This window comes from Cydia fagiglandana, chromosome Z, assembly GCF_963556715.1.
Source record: "Cydia fagiglandana chromosome Z, ilCydFagi1.1, whole genome shotgun sequence".
In the NCBI taxonomy this organism is placed as follows: Eukaryota; Metazoa; Arthropoda; class Insecta; order Lepidoptera; family Tortricidae; genus Cydia; species Cydia fagiglandana.
This window is the reverse complement of record NC_085959.1, coordinates 4,000,633-4,017,371: the sequence shown is the minus strand read 5'-3', so window position 1 is coordinate 4,017,371 and position 16,739 is coordinate 4,000,633. Positions and strand designations below refer to the sequence as shown.

Genomic DNA, 16,739 nt, shown 5'->3' with positions numbered 1-16,739 from the left:
TCTCGGTCGGCCAATGCTCTTCGGGTTTACGTATAAAATCGGACCCTATGAACCACCGGTGGTTCACTCCAAATTGCGCAGGTATTCCGCGGGTCGCGTCGTCAGCCACGTTAGCTGCACTAGGCACCCAGCGCCAGTTGGCGGGGGTGGTAGTGTTCTCGATTTCTGCTAACCTATGTGCTACGAACGTTTTATACCTACGTGGGTCCGCACGTATCCACGTGAGCGCCGTTTTAGAGTCAGACCAAAAAAACTTTTCCTTTATTACGTAATCTGACTCCTTGACTATGGTTTCCGCTAATCTCGTGGCTAGTACGCAGCTCTGCAATTCCATCCTCGGAATGCTCACTACCCGGAGAGGCGAAACGCGGGCCTTAGCGGCTACTAACGCGGAAGTTCTAATCCCCTCGGAGTTGACGCTAACTAGATACACGGCCGCGGCATATATTTTTTCGCTCGCGTCGCAAAAAACATGCATATATGCCTCCCTATTAAATGCGGGCACGTGTCGCGGAATTTCTAAGTCCCGTAATTGTTGTACGTTTTCGATGAACGATCGCCACGCGGGTGCGAGTGAGACGGGTATAGGCGAGTCCCAACCAATTCCTGTCCATATCTCTTGCATTAACGGCCTGGCCACGACATTGGTCTAAGGCGATCGGCGGGGCGACGGGCGGGGCGGAAAACGCGAGCGACCGCCAGGCATGCCACGTACTTTCAGTAGCGGCGACAGCGACTAGGAGCGGCTGGGACGTAGACGTATATACGTAATATAATTCATCGTTTGTCAATGGGTGTATGGTCTAAATACAGGACGACAAATTTATTTACATCTAGTTTAGTATTTTATATATTGTATATATAAAGCACCCAAAAAAACGAGTACTTACACAAGAATAAGTGTGGAGACGTCACAACATACTTAAATACGTGAAAGTACATTTAAAATTTCAATAATAAACTTCCGTCTCCATGTTGCTCGAAAAAAAAACAAAATGTTTTGTTCCGCATCGCCCCGCTCGATCCGTCTCGCCGCCTAGGCCGGTCGCGCCGCTCTAAAGTCGTGGCATCGCCCGCGCTGCCCGATACAAATGTTCGAGTCGCGCCCCTCCCCGCTCGCCGCCGCCGCCGGTCGCCCGGTGCACGCCGCGCGCGTTGCCGCTCGGCGACAAGGCTCGTGGCATGCATTATGCGTCGCCGGGTTATTGTTTTTGCGACTTACCGCCGGTCGCCGCCGCCGATCGCCTTAGACCAATGTCGTGGCCAGGCCGTAACGCCTTGCCTAAGACGGATATGGGACTTACGTAACCGATCGGATCGAATATTGACATCGCGCTACTCGTTACCTGTCGCTTTGTAGGTAATTTCTGACCGTTAATTACGTCTTCGGGCGTATTACGAAAGTTCACGTTGAAACCTAAGGTGTCACGCTTGTGATTCCATTTCAAACCTAAGGTACGTTCGCTCTCGTTCGCGCCTAACAAAGACGTTTCCTCTTTGCTGTTAACTACGTCAGCAATTACCGCAGGATGGTTCGACGCGAACCCGCGGAGTTCGAATGACGCGCGCATGTTTAGCTCGTAAATGTCGTTTACTACGCGTCTGGCGTCCTCCTCGGACGTGTCGAGGGCGATTAACATGTCCATGTACGTATTTTTAATTGTATTTTCAGCTGCGATCGGAAATTCAGTACTATGCGTTTTTGCGTTTTCGTTTTTGACATATAAAGCGGTTGTCGGCGACGCTGCCGATCCAAATATTAGCCGCTTCATTCTGTACTCTTGGGGTGGAGAAGTACGGTCTTCCCCACTCCAAACGAAACGTAACGCATCGCGATCACGCTCTAAAATTTCGATTTGCAAAAACATCTCTTTGACGTCGGCTATTACCGCGATTTTGCCTTCGCGGAAGCGCACTAATACGCCAAAAAGTGATTCTAACAGGTCGGGGCCGGCCAGCAGCGCGCTGTTCAGTGAGCGACCGTATGCTGTGGCAGCCGCGTCCCAAACCAGCCTCATTTTACCACGTTGCGGGTGAAATGTGGGGAAATGCGCTAGGTACCACGTCCGAGGTGCGTCGGGGGGCGGGGGCGAATCCATTTTCTCCGCGTAACCTTTATCGAGCAGATTATTCATATGTTTGGCATATTCGGCTTTCAACTTTTCGTCGCGGTCTAGTTTACGTTCTAGACTGAGTAGCCGCTTTAATGCTTGCGCTCGGTTATCGGGGAGTTTTTCGTCGTCGGTTCGCCATAATAAGCCCGCTCGATACCGATTCTCCCCCGGTATCTTATCGCACGTGGCTTTTAATAAGTCTAGCGCTCGTTGGTCGGGATCGGCCCGAGGCAACTTCTGTGAAACGCCTAACGATTCTATGTCGAAATGCCGTTTCATGAGCTCTAAAGCTTCGTCGTCCGCGGTTTTAGGCCGTGCGTGCCCAACAAAATTTACCGCGGCGCGACGCGTTCGGTATGGGCCGTGTAGAACCCATCCTAATCTGGTTAGACTCGCGACGGGAAGGTTAGGCGGGCCGTCTATGACTTGCCGAGAAATGATGAGGTGCCAGTTATCTTGACCTATCACGATAGTAGGTACGGCCGTAGGGTAACTTAACTCGTCCGCGATTTTCGACAAATGTTTGCACTTGTCTACTAAGTCACGTGGTACGCCTTGCGAACCTATACCTATATCGCCTAGCGTGAGCACCTCCATTAACTCCAAATGTCGGCTACAAAAACCCCTAATCGCGACCTGTAGCGCGTACGAGTCTGGGTCTCTAACTACGCCGCCTATTCCTTCAATTTCTAACGTCTCTCCGCGTACGCGAGGCGCGATTTTATCGGCTGTCTCGTGCAGCATTACGGCCTGGCCACGACATTGATCTAAGGCGATCGGCGGGGCGGCGGGCGGGGCGGAAAACGCGAGCGACCGCCAGGCATGCCACGTACTTTCAGTAGCGGCGGCAGCGACTAGCGGCTGGGACGTAGACGTATTTAAAATCATGGTTTTTTTTTTCAAAAGTGCCTAGAATATATTTCATTGTTTGTCAATGGGTGCATGGGCTAAATACAGGACGACAAATTTATTTACATCTAGTTTAGTATTTTTTTAATTGTATATATAAAGCACCCAAAAAAACGAGTACTTACACAAGAATAAGTGTGGAGACGTCACAACATACTTAAATACGCGAAAGTACATTTAAAATTTCAATAATAAACCCTTCCGTCTCCATGTCGCTCGAAAAAAAAACAAAATGTTTTGTTCCGTATCGCCCCGCTCGATCCGTCGCGCCGCCTAGGCCGGTCGCGCCGCTCTAACGGCCTGGCCACGACATTGGTCTAAGGCGACTGGCGGGGCGGCTGGCGGCGCGACAAACGCGAGCGACCGCCAGGCATGCCACGTACTTTCAGTAGCGGCGGCAGCGACTAGGAGCGGCTGGGACGTAGACGTATTTAAAATCATGTTTTTTTTCAAAAGTGCCTAGAGTATATTTCATTGTTTGTCAATGAGTGCATGGGCTAAATACAGGACGACAAATTTATTTACATCTAGTTTAGTATTTTATATATTGTATATATAAAGCACCCAAAAAAACGAGCACTTACACAAGAATAAGTGTGGAGACGTCACAACATACTTAAAACCGCGAAAGTACATTTAAAACTTCAATAATAAACCCTTCCGTCTCCATGTCGCTCGAAAAAAAAACAAAATGTTTTGTTCCGCATCGCCCCACTCGATCCGTCTCGCCGCCTAGGCCGGTCGCGCCGCTCTAAAGTCGTGGCATCGTCCGCGCTGCCCGATACAAATGTTCGAGTCGCGCGCCGCCCCGCTCGCCGCCGCCGCCGATCGCCCGGTGCACGCCGCGCGCGTTGCCGCTGGGCGACAAGGCTCGTGGCATGCATTATGCGTCGCCGGGTTATTGTTTTTGCGACTTACCGCCGGTCGCCGCCGCCGATCGCCTTAGACCAATGTCGTGGCCAGGCCGTAACGGCCTGAAAGTACGTGGCATGCCTGGCGGTCGCTCGCGTTTGTCGCGCCGCCAGCCGCCCCGCCAGTCGCCTTAGACCAATGTCGTGGCCAGGCCGTAACGGCTCGGCCACGACATCGAGCGACTTGCGACGGCGGGAGCGATAGCCATAGGTTGGAGCGTGACACAGCGATCGGACCTTTCGCTCCAACCTATGGTTATCGCTCCCGCCGTCGCAAGTCGCTCGATGTCGTGGCCGAGCCGTAAAGTCGTGGCATCGCCTGCGCTGCCCGATACAAATGTTGGAGTCGCGCCCCTCCCCGCTCGCCGCCGCCGCCGGTCGCCCGGTGCACACCGCGCACGTTGCCGCTCGGCGACAAGGCTCGTGGCATGCATTATGCGTCGCCGGGTTATTGTTTTTGCGACTTACCGCCGGTCGCCGCCGCCGATCGCCTTAGACCAATGTCGTGGCCAGGCCGTTAAAGTCATTGCCGCGCCTTCGTCTAGTAGCGCGAGGGTTTGTACGGTACCTAACGGTCCCGACACCTCTACAGGCATGACTTTGAGATACGTTTGCGGGAGTCTAATGTTGTTTACAGATACGGCCGGCGTACTGTTACCGTTCGCGGGCGCGGCCGCGTTCAGTCCATGTAACAGCTTACTGTGTCCGGCTTCGCATTGGTTTACACCGCACGCGACGTATTTACACTTAAACGGCCTACGGTGATTCACGTCTAAACATCTATAGCACAATCTAGCACCCTTCACTAAGTCCCAACGCTCAGATATCGTCGCGGCTAAAAACTTTGAGCACGCACTAACCTTGTGCTCGTTCCCGCTCTTACAAATGGCGCACGTAGTGCGAGAGACAGGGACGGACGATACCTGCTGTTTGGGTCTAGCTCCGGTTGACGCGGGTTTTTTTTTATTGTTATTTTCGCGTGGCTTGACTTGTGCGACAGTATGCTTATTACGCGATCTACTCTCCGTTTCGCGTGGGTAATTTTCGTGGAAATCTGACTCCGAGTCAGGATCCTGAACTGTGTACATGATCGATTTTACGGCCGTCCGGGCCTCGCCTTTAAGTGCGCGCCTAATTCTACTGACATTATTAACGGCACTAAACATGGGCGACGTGTCCTCGAACTCTGCCCTAAACGATATCGGAAGCTGCAGCTTATTGCGCAGCCTCTCGCTGATGAAGTTGGTCGAGCTGCAGTTGTCCAGCATGATCCGGACGACGTGCAGAGCGCCCTTGGCATCGCTGACTCTCACCAAAGCTGTGGAAAGTAGTGCAGAGGATTGTTGAGTCAAATCCAATTTTTCAGTGGTCAGAGCAGCTACTGTACGGTGAGTAGGCACATGACGTGTTGGGTATTAGGGTCAACACGTCATGTGACATTTAGGTGACATTTAATAAATAGAAAATATATTTAATAAAATAAACAATAATTCTAAGTACATTTCATAAAGGTCACCTAAATGCCACTCACGTAGGCCATTAGTATATAAGCACTAGTTTACTCAATAAAGATGTTCAGTATTCAGCAGACAATCATAGTATTATTTGCTACCCGAACGCTCCACATTACATGGCGACCTTGCCAGTGGAACTGTTCAGCAGTTCTGGTATCACCACCTTCCGAATCGTCTAAGTTGCGCCGTCCAGCCATCTAGCTAGCCAGCCAGCCACCCAGTCAACCAGCAAGCCAGCTATCCAGCACCACTAAACACAGCACTAGACCCTGAGCAACTATGGAACCGAGCACAGCTTCAGCCCAGTGCAATACGATCACAGTATCAATAACGGTAAATACTCAAGGACAACCAACGAGAACAGCAAGATGGACAAGGAATCAGCCACATACCCGCCGTCGATCCCAACCGCCAACCCTGCCAGTACAGCGTACGACTCAGCACACTCAGCAACACCACCAAGCCACGTCAAGGAAGAAGAATAAGGGGCAAGCCACACGCCACATTCAAGAAGACCAGGAGGAAGACTGGACGAAGGTACCAACATCTGACTAAATAGCCTTCTTTACACATTTTTTTTTTCTTTTCCCTCTATCTAAATTTATCATTAAGTATCTATTAAATCTAATCTGTAATCGTAATAATGGATAAACTATTCTTTAAACATGCAGATACAACTGCGAGTGATATTCCAAATTCTGCTATCTATTAATTTATTAATTATAATTAATTTACGATTACTACTTGATGACGAAAACCAAAACATGAATATAAGTTAAAAAAATATATATTCACCAGTTGACCACAAGTAACTAATTTTGAAGTACATCCGAACGAGTCCAAGTAATTGCCGAAATATAATAAATTTAAATAATACCTACTTAATATTTAACATAAAAAAAAACCCAGTAAAAAAAAAATATATATATATATAATTATGTACGTATAGATAACATTAAATATCAAAAACTTGTTAAACTAAAACAATTAATAACGCAAAAACATTTTCTGATATCCATCAATAATTTCAACCAGTGCATCATTCGTTAATTAAAACAAATAAACAAAAATTTAAACAAACAATACACATATAACGCGTCGCATGGTTAACTCAAAAAAAACTTTACACAATCAGCAACATTAAATATCAAACACGGGGGTGCATTCCATTATTCCCACCTTTGCAATTAACGTATATTATATATTTTAAAGACTATAAAAGAAAAAAAAAAACCACCCGTTACTAACAATAACACTAACATTAACATCATAATATCATTATTTAGCTTCGTTACAAACAAAACAACCCACTAACCCCACTAACCAACCACCTCCCACCACTAACACTAACAAACTAACCTAACATTTCAAAACCCCACTAACCCACTAATAGCCAACACTAACACTAACAAACTAACCTAACATCTCAAAACAAAACCTATTTCCCAACATAAAGACAAAACCACTAACAAACAAACCTAACAGTAACTTTGACTAACTGACAAACACTAGAATCTACTATTCCACACATTAAACAACATCACTTATGGTCTATTCAAATTATTATCCCATTTAACGTTCAAAAATTTAGCTTTCACATCATTTCGTTGTCAGTAGGTAACATATTTAATACATTTTTGCAAATGCCCTCTTAAAAAATTAAAAAAAAAAACCTAATCAAATCATTTCACTATTGCAATTTTATTAACCAAACAAATTTTTATTGGTAAAATAGAAGTATTTTACATGTCAACAATTTATTCCTAAATACAAAACACATTAATATTTTATACATGAAAACATTGCTTACACAGAATATCATTATTATATTAGGACCAATAATTTCAACTTATAATAATTTCAATATATTATAAAAAATTCATATATTTAAATAATTTTATTTTATATATTTTAATACCTTTAATGCGATTTATAATCTATTTCTTTTTAAATTATTATTACTATCCACTCAATTTAAAAATTTGTCATCATTTTTTTTTTAATTAACAGTATAGCTTATTACTATGACATGTCATGGTTATCGTCAATCAAAATGTATAGCCAATCTGAGTAATTTTTTTTTCCTAAAGTAAATAAATAACATTCTTACATTAACTTACATTTATATATCAATATTATTCAAGCCACGAATCTACTACTTAACTAATTAATTATTGCATAAAAATAAGAAAATACCATCGGCCACTCACCACTCTCATATCCTTATAATATTCAAATATAAAGAATAATACAAAAATTAAATTAGATCATTAATATTCACATCTAAATAATTGCCAATAACAACAAAACATACAAAGTAACACATAACAACACTAAATACTAATCTATTTAAAAATACGATTAATGGAATGCACCAGCCTTGTGAAGGCCGCGTCACGCGTACTCGTCATACGTCACCCAATACGGATGCAACACATGCTATGTCATCTTAAATTTCGAGTACATAAATTAAGGAAAAAAAAAAGCAATAAACAGTTCATACATTTGACGCATTATTAGAGTTTTAAACTAAAAAATTATTCACAACATATGATATAAAAATTAAGGCATCAATTAGGTAATACGAGTAGGTATAAAATAAATATAATGAAAGACAAATAAACAAAATAAAAGGGAAGGAAACATCTAAACATCACATTGAAAGAGCTAAATCAGATAAGTGTTGCAACCAACAATTAGCCTGATCAACTAAAAGTTATTGTGACTCTTATATGCTTTAAGTTTTCAAAGTGATGATTTCCTTTCAAAACGGGGTAGCTCGTGGAAATAAATAATGTAAGCAAGGTACACCAGGATACAACCAGGCAATAACCCTTGAAACCTAAACAATTCGAGCGAGCTCTCAATTGCAGCGGTCCTTGGGCACACGGAAAGGTTTTTTGTTGTTCCGATGTGTGAAAACAACTGTCTGGCAATGCATATTACGCGTAATATGTATCAGCGCGCTATAATAAATAATAAATTTTTGTATCCTTTATAAATATGTTGTATGTAAAAAAGGTCGGCCGACCGAGAGCGCTATTGAAAGGCGCTGTGTACTTTTTAAAAGACAGGTGACAGGTATCACAAAGTCAGCTTACATTATTAGGTCACAATGCAGACATTACAAAATGGCTCATTGGCGATCAATTCCTACAAAAATAAACAAATTTTCCACAAATCACGAGCAAACTAAATTCTAAAAAAAAAATAAAAAAATAATAATAAATGAAAACCCCAGGGAAAATAATAGACACTATAACACAGAAAAACATTTTTTTTTACAAGCACTGAATCCTTGAGACATCATGATACGGTCGAGTTACCTAGCATGAAGGTCCTTGGACACATAGTATGTTTATTAATATAGACATGTGTTAAAAACAGCCTGTAAAAAAATATATATATACCTATATACATACAAATATCAAATACAGCATTATACTAAATAAATAAATAAAATCAACTATCAATCATAAATCAAATCATAAATCATAAATCAAAATAATATTTATGAATAAAACTAAATTAAGACAAATAACATTAATTATAAAAAAAAACGTAATACCAACATTAAATAAATACCTACAATTGATAATACAGTGATAATAATAAACAAATCAATAAAAAAAAAGAAAACGAACTGAATTAAAATAAGTTAAATTAATGAAAAAAAAATCATACGTGTAAAATATAAAAACAATACAAATACACTTTGTATTGTGTTCATAATAAAATAATAAATTAATAAATTAATGACCGGTTTACTTGTCAAAGAGAATTCTCAAAGATACCTAACCTACCTGCCATACCTACAATAGGTCAATGTATAAAAAAAAAAAAACAAACAAACATAAAATAAATAAAATAATACAACACTTATTTCGCTCAAAAGCTTAGCACTTAATTTAAAAGCATAGAGTATTATATTATACTACAATACGAGTTTTTCGTCATCAATGTAGAAAAAATCCTTTTAACCACATAGTTATTATTACCCAAAGTATAAAAGAGCCATATACTGTTATTCAAAATCAGGTTACAAATATTAGCATTAAGTAAGAACATATTGTAAAAAAAAAAAAAGAAACAGGCATACAGCACAAAAATAAAACAACACACACATATTAATGCAACCATTACATGGTCAATGACATATTATCAAAATTATATATCAAATTTTCAAATTATTATACTTTTCGACATCCAAAAATATCAGTTACGCTAAACCGTAATTTTATATAACAAATAGACCAATTTTATAATTTTAACTCTTATGCTCTAGAACGTAAGTATAGATTACAAAAGTCCCAGGAGGACGCTAGACATAATTTAATTAAGACAAAACAACTTAAAAAACAAAAAAAAATAAAAAATAAAAATAAAAATAAATAAATAAATAATAATTCATGTAACTATAACGTAGAACACTTAATATTAATAAAAAAAGGAAGATAGAGATAACATGGACCCAGTACACAGAACTCTACACAGTAGTACAAGACCAAGGTCAAAATTTAAAAATATTAGTATCAGGAAAAGAAAACATTGTACACCAAAACAGAACAAAGCACTATTACCATCAAAACTCACCTCTTCGGCACACCAGACACGGGAAACACACACACATACACACACAAACACACAAGTCAAATTCAAACGTAATTGCAAGTTCCATGATCGACACAAATCCGCGAAGTAAGCGACAGAACTGATCTAATAATCTAACAATCCACATTTCTCATTTTACAAAATGCAATTTAAACCCGATCACATTTAAACTTACCAAGCCAACAGAATCCATAAAAGGATCTCCATCTTCCTTATTAGACTATAAGAAAGCAACCGACGCATTGTTTACAGCATTGTATCTAATGTTACATAGGAATAATTAAGTAAGGCACATACTAAATGTCAATACCGCACTTTTAGCTATAAGATAAATATAGTCATGTAACCTTTAGGATAGTTAATAGGAGAGTAAGCTGAATAATAAAAGACACCAAGGTGTTTATTGTAATTTAATAACAAAGTAGTAATACGTAACAGGAAGTGAAAACCAAGTATTGTAATAAATTTTTTTTTTAGAATAGATAAATTAGAGTACCTATTAATGTGTTACATGTTAACCACAGTTTTTCTTTTGAAATATCATTGTAAACCTTTAATTATTTAAACCATAAATTATCTTTAATTAGCTTATTAAAATAATCCATTAAATAATATCATTTAGCAATAAATACCTAATTAAAATTATATTCCATTTAATATTTAAGATATCCTTGCATGTTGTTATTTTAAAAAGGTAGTTTTAGTATTTTTGTTTGTATTTTTTTTTAATAACTATTATATGCATATGCGTTTGTTTTAGAATATAAGATTGACATATTGAAATAGATAGAAGATAATGTCTAAGATTAAGTTATAATTTACATTGTAATTACGACAAAAATATATTGTAACCTATTTTTGTCTCAAAAAAAAAAACGGGGAAGGTGTACGGTGAGTAGGCACATGACGTGTTGGGTATTAGGGTCAACACGTCATGTGACATTTAGGTGACATTTAATAAATAGAAAATATATTTAATAAAATAAACAATAATTCTAAGTACATTTCATAAAGGTCACCTAAATGCCACTCACGTAGGCCATTAGTATATAAGCACTAGTTTACTCAATAAAGATGTTCAGTATTCAGCAGACAATCATAGTATTATTTGCTACCCTACTCTACTGTGTCGCTATTAATTTCGGTGTGAAGCAAAGTATTATGCCGCTCACTGCAATATTTACAAGTAGACAGACGACATTTGGACAACTGATGACCTGGTCTGAAGCACAACTGGCATACGCCTAGCTCATTGACTTTCTTTTGACGAAGGTCAATTGACAATTTTCGAAACGAGTCGCATGAAAACAGAAAATGATTCTGCGCACACATGGGACAACTGTATTTTGTTTTATTGCCTTATTATGAGGCTCAGCTGCGACAAAAAAAATCTTTTGTTTATCAGGGTGGCGATTTTTTTTTTATTACGAATGGGCTTACTCATGGCCACAGACTAGCCGAGGCGTAGACGTGGCCTACGATGGAGCGATCTCGCCCAGAAGGTGCCTGTTCACTCTTGATTTGAAGGTTGCCGGGTTATAAGAGCACGGGAATATAGACGCCGGCAAGGAATTCCATTCCTTGGCAGTGCGCATAAGGAAAGTAGAAGCAAAGCGCTTAGTGCGAATTGGCGGAATATCTACCAAGTAAGGATGGAAACCGGCCGTGCGTCTAAAAGTCCGATGGTAGAATGGGGACCGTGGAATGAGCTCGTGTAGCTCTTGGGCACACTCCCCGAAGTGCAACCTGTAGAATACCGACAGGCTGGCGACTTTCCGCCGATGGGCCAAAGTCGGAAGCTTAGCCGTTAGCTTCTTGTCGCCAATCATCCTCCTGGCTCTGCGCTCCACTGAGTCCAAAGCGGCGAGTTGGTATTTAGCTAAGCCATCCCACAGGTGGCTGCAATACTCCATACACGACCGGACTTGAGCTTTGTAAAGTGTTAGAAGCTGTCCAGGTGTGAAGTATCGCTTCACCTTATTTAGGACGCCCAGCTTTCTGGCCGCAGTTTGTGCTTTAGACTCAATGAAGCTGCCGAAGCTGAGGACTGAACTCAGCTCCATGCCGAGGAGTTCCAGGCTGTCGGTAATAGGTACAAATGCACCCCGGAAAGAAGGAGTCAGGTCGAATGGACTCCGTTTTGCGGAAAATAGACACGCCTGCGTTTTGGAGGCATTGAACGTGACCAGATTGTCATCACCCCACTGGGAAACGAGACTAAGGGTCAAGTTCATTCGCTCAACCATGGCCTCTCTCTGTGAACGTATATCCTCCCTGCTTTCCCTTGCACTAGCCAAATATCTCTCAACAACCGTACTGTCATCTGCATAACCTACAATGCTGGGTTGCAGCATGTCGTTAATGTGGAGCAGGAAAAGGGTTGCGGAGAGAACAGACCCCTGAGGAACACCGGCGTCAATGGCCATGAGGTCCGAAGAGCAGCCATCAATAACTACTCTGATCGACCGTTCACTCAAGAAATCAGATAGCCAGCTACAAAAATCAGCAGGGATGCCGTAAGCAGGAAGGCTTGCTAAGGAGACTTGCGTGCCAAACCCTGTCAAAGGCCTTCGAGATGTCCAGTGAAACAGCAAGCGCTTCACCGTTCCTCTCGATGGCCTCGCCGCAGCAGTGCGTGACATACGCTAAAAGATCCCCAGTAGACCGACCTCGGCGAAAGCCATATTGACGGTCACTGAGCAGATCATTTGCTTCGAGGTATGCCAGCAGCTTGCCGTTAAGTACCCTTTCCATGACTTTACAGAGCATGGAGGTAATGCCGATTGACCTTAACTGAACCCGATTTTGACTCCTCGAGCATCTTCAATAAATCAGACCTGTTGGAAATAAACGTGGTAAATTGTTCTAACGTCGGAGGATTCTCCAACGTATTTCTAAATTTTTCCCACTCGCGGCTGGTTACCGAATCTAATTTTGATGACATCATAAAAATAATAAGCGTATCCCACTCAGAGGTTGGTTGACCTAAAGTGTTAAGCGCCCTAAGGTTCTTATTCGTAATGTCCAAAAGATGACGTAACGCCCTGTGAGATACTTTGTGAATTTGCTCGACACTAAACAAAGCTTTAACGTGATTATTCACTAATAACCTCTTATTGTCATACCTAGCTAACAATAGCTCCCAAGCAGTCTTATAGTTCTCGGCTTTAAAATCTAAACTTTTACTTACTAATGCCGCACTCCCCTGTAAGGAAGAACGCAAATAATGGAACTTGTTAATATCGTCTATAGATTCATTAGTGTGGATCAACGACAAAAATGTATCTCTGAATTCCAAGAAATATTGATAGTTGCCGTTAAAGTGAGGTAGATCAATCGTAGGAAGCCTTACCAGATTATTTTTATGCTGGCACGAACCGGAACCGGCCTCAGACATAACCTTACTTTCCGCATCCAACTTGCCACGCTTGCGAAGTAATTCCCGAGCGCTGGCCAGAATGGCGAAGTACTGGTTGTCGAAATCCGTACGCTCAGCATATTGCTCCCGGGGGATCTCCGATTCTACTTCAATCCGCTCCTGTAATTCATCAAACACCGTATACATTTCCTCGATCTTACTAAGACGGCACTCGATTTCACTAGCCTGTACATCAGTCAACGTCGCTATAGATAAGTATGGCGTTAGAAACGTCTTAAAGTTGGTTGATTTACATTTTAATGTTCCCCGCTGTTTAACTAACTGCGTTAACGACATTATTTGCACTAAATGAACTAGGGATAGGTTTTAAGCACTCCAATTAGAATTCACTTGAAGATAATAACCGTAAGCGCAATAAACAAGACGCAAAGTTATAACCGGGCGATATTCACGCGCACAATAGGTATGCACTGATTGCATTGATCGATTACCGATAAGGAAAAAACATGCGATGCGCTCGGCGACTAGGAGGATACTAAATGCACTGTTTCCTTGACCTCTAATTTTAGCGAAATCGATCAGGGGGCCGATTTTTGAAATTCGACCACTCGATTTCGTGTATTTCGTTAAATGATATCTCCAATACTAGGCGTTTAAATTCTACTAATAGAATTGAAATCGAGTGGTCAATACCACTAGATTCCAAATTTTGCTCGCTCGTATTTCAAAAATTAGCATTTCGCCGTTTTCCACCGATTTTCGAGTGACGAAATCGAGTGATCGAAATTCAAAAATCGGCCCCCAGCTGATATGCGGTCGGTGATATATTCGCGCTTATGATTATTTTAACTGCAAATTAACTTAGGTAACTTTAAAGATATATTTAAAAATTTTACTTTGACCGTTAGGATTTTTAACTGCTTAAATTTGAATTTTTATTAGTTCGAAATATTGAAGCTGCGTGGTAATTAACCACGGGAAAGGAAGAAGATAGCTACCGCTGGGCGAGTAACTATAAATATCGCCGTGTCTCTTTTATTTACACGGGAGTGCTTATCTTTTGTTCGTGTTTATAGCCTCATAGCATACTAGCTCGCGGTGGGACCAGTGCCTTACTGCCAAGAAGTTTGTATGAAATTCGAGCAAGCAGAATCACCTTAAAATTAACAATGTTTTAATTATAATATAATATTTTATATATTACATAATTTGAATTAAACTATTTCTTACACAACATTGCATGTCACAAGTAATATTTCACATATAATAGTCCCTGTCCGCCACTAGGAGGCAGGTGTCATCCGCGAATTGGTATACCGAGCCCTCTTTAAATATGTTACACATGTCGTTTACATACAATAAATATTCGGTAGGAGCAAAAATCGAGCCTTGGGCCGTGCCTTCCCCGGTTGGGATTAGATCACTTAGTATATTGTTTACTTTTACTGTAGTGTAACGGTTATGGTGGTAATTTTTGAAAAAATCAAGAAGAGGGCCCTGTATTCCACTTCCTTTAAGTTTGGCATATAGCCCAACAAACAATTAGGCGACACTTAGCACTTATTTTATCACCTAAAGACATATAACGGCTGTAGAATAGCTATATACTCTAAGCTTACAGGCTCTGGTGACATCAAGGTCTTTAAGAGGTCCATGTATAGCTTTAAGATCCACAGTAGCCATTTTGGCCGCTATAATGGATCTTAAGCAGCTAGTGTTATAGCTCAAAGTGAATTCTAACATCTATATGAGTAATAAGCAGCTGCAATTTTCACTTAAGGTTCTAAACAGGCGATAAAAACTCTTTTATAGCTCCGTTACTCGCAATCGCTTCTTAACTCTCTTGTCTCACTTACAGTCGAAAAGAGAAGTTATGAGTCACTTTTATAGATCATGTAGTCGCAGACGGGCGTTATTCAATACCTTAGTACATCTTATAGTGTTATTAGAGTCTTACTTACAACCTAAGCCTATAGCGCCATGTTAATATGACCGATGAATCAATAAGCAAAACAAAAACTGTTAATTAGAACGTAAATACTTAATAAAAATCGATACTTTTACTCAATATAGACATAATGTTAGTATTGTTGTATTTAAAACCGGACTTCATGTATATTGTGTAATTTTGCGAAAATTAGATACGGTGGACCACAATTTAAAAAATATTATATTCAGATAAATATGCAAAGGATCAGAGGCCCTTTAAAATTTTGTTAGTAATACATATAGTTATTGACAGTGCAATTAATTTCGCCATCATAAATCCGCAGATAACACCGGCATCAGTGAACTAAAATAATTATTTGCTTTTATTTATCCGCCATTACATTTCACTTCAAGCTGTCACAGTGCAAGCTTACAAATAATAATACAAAATGGAAACATCTGCAACCAAAGCAGGCAGGGCTAAGGAAAAAATGTGCAATTACATTTTCAATCACTTTATCGATACATGGTAGTAATGTGATCGATCTATAGTTGTCTATGTCGCTGTATGACCCTTTTTTATGAATGGGTCTTATAGTTCCTATTTTTAGTTCGTCTGGGTAGTATGATTTTTTTATACACGCGTTTATTAGGTGAGTAATGATCGGCGTGATTTGTGCGTTTGCGTATTTTATGTCTACTGGGCGAATACCATCAAAACCTGGGCTTTTTCTGTCATTAAGATGTCTAATTATGGAGTATATTGTTTCTTCCTTGGCATTTGATAATCGCATTGACAACTTTGTGACGTTAACATATGACCGTTCGTCCAATAATGAATGATTACAATTGCTACATATCTTCTTTACGTTATCACGAAATCCTCCGGCAAAGTTGTTAGCAATTTCCTTCGGCATTTTATTTTTGAAGGCGGTGGTTATAATATCATCGATGGATTTGGAGATCCTACTACATAATTTATTAACTATTGCCCATACCTTTCTTGAGTTTCGAAAATTAAGTGTGATTTCGTTTTTTACATAGTTATTTTTTGCCAATTAATGTTAACTAATTAAGGTATTTTTAAAGCATATTGTTATGGTGCAATTTTTATGTTTTAATTTTTTCTGGGCATTGGCCGCCCCAACTATGTTCACGAACAAAACATAAAGTTTTAATTTTTCTGGTAACCTTTGGTTTATCAGTGTTTTTTGGAAAATTGTATAAATTTCTCCTGACATACATTATTACCTCAAAGATATATAGGGACGGCAGACGTAGTCTCCATTTTCCACTCTGGATATTAACAATATGGAAAAAATAAAATTAAGGTAAAAAAGTTTTAAGTTAAACGATTTTATTTTAATCGGAA

The 16,739-nt window shown here is 40.3% G+C and overlaps 1 protein-coding gene across 1 annotated transcript; it reads right to left on the bottom strand.

Annotated features, from left to right (window-relative positions):
• Positions 1-5,126: 5,126 nt before the first annotated feature.
• LOC134678373 (uncharacterized) lies at positions 5,127-13,813 on the bottom strand. The gene is made up of 2 exons (XM_063536924.1): positions 13,412-13,813; positions 5,127-5,252 (listed from the first exon to the last, which is right to left on the bottom strand). The coding sequence occupies exons 1-2, from the start codon at positions 13,772-13,774 to the stop codon at positions 5,244-5,246; spliced, it is 372 nt and encodes a 123-aa protein (XP_063392994.1). The 5' UTR covers positions 13,775-13,813; the 3' UTR covers positions 5,127-5,243.
• Between the last annotated feature and the right edge of the window lie 2,926 nt (positions 13,814-16,739).

What these genes read in the sequence shown, in the direction of transcription:
- LOC134678373 (XM_063536924.1), bottom strand. Translation starts at nt 13,774, where the DNA reads ATGTCGTTAACGCAGTTAGTTAAACAGCGGGGAACATTAAAATGTAAA.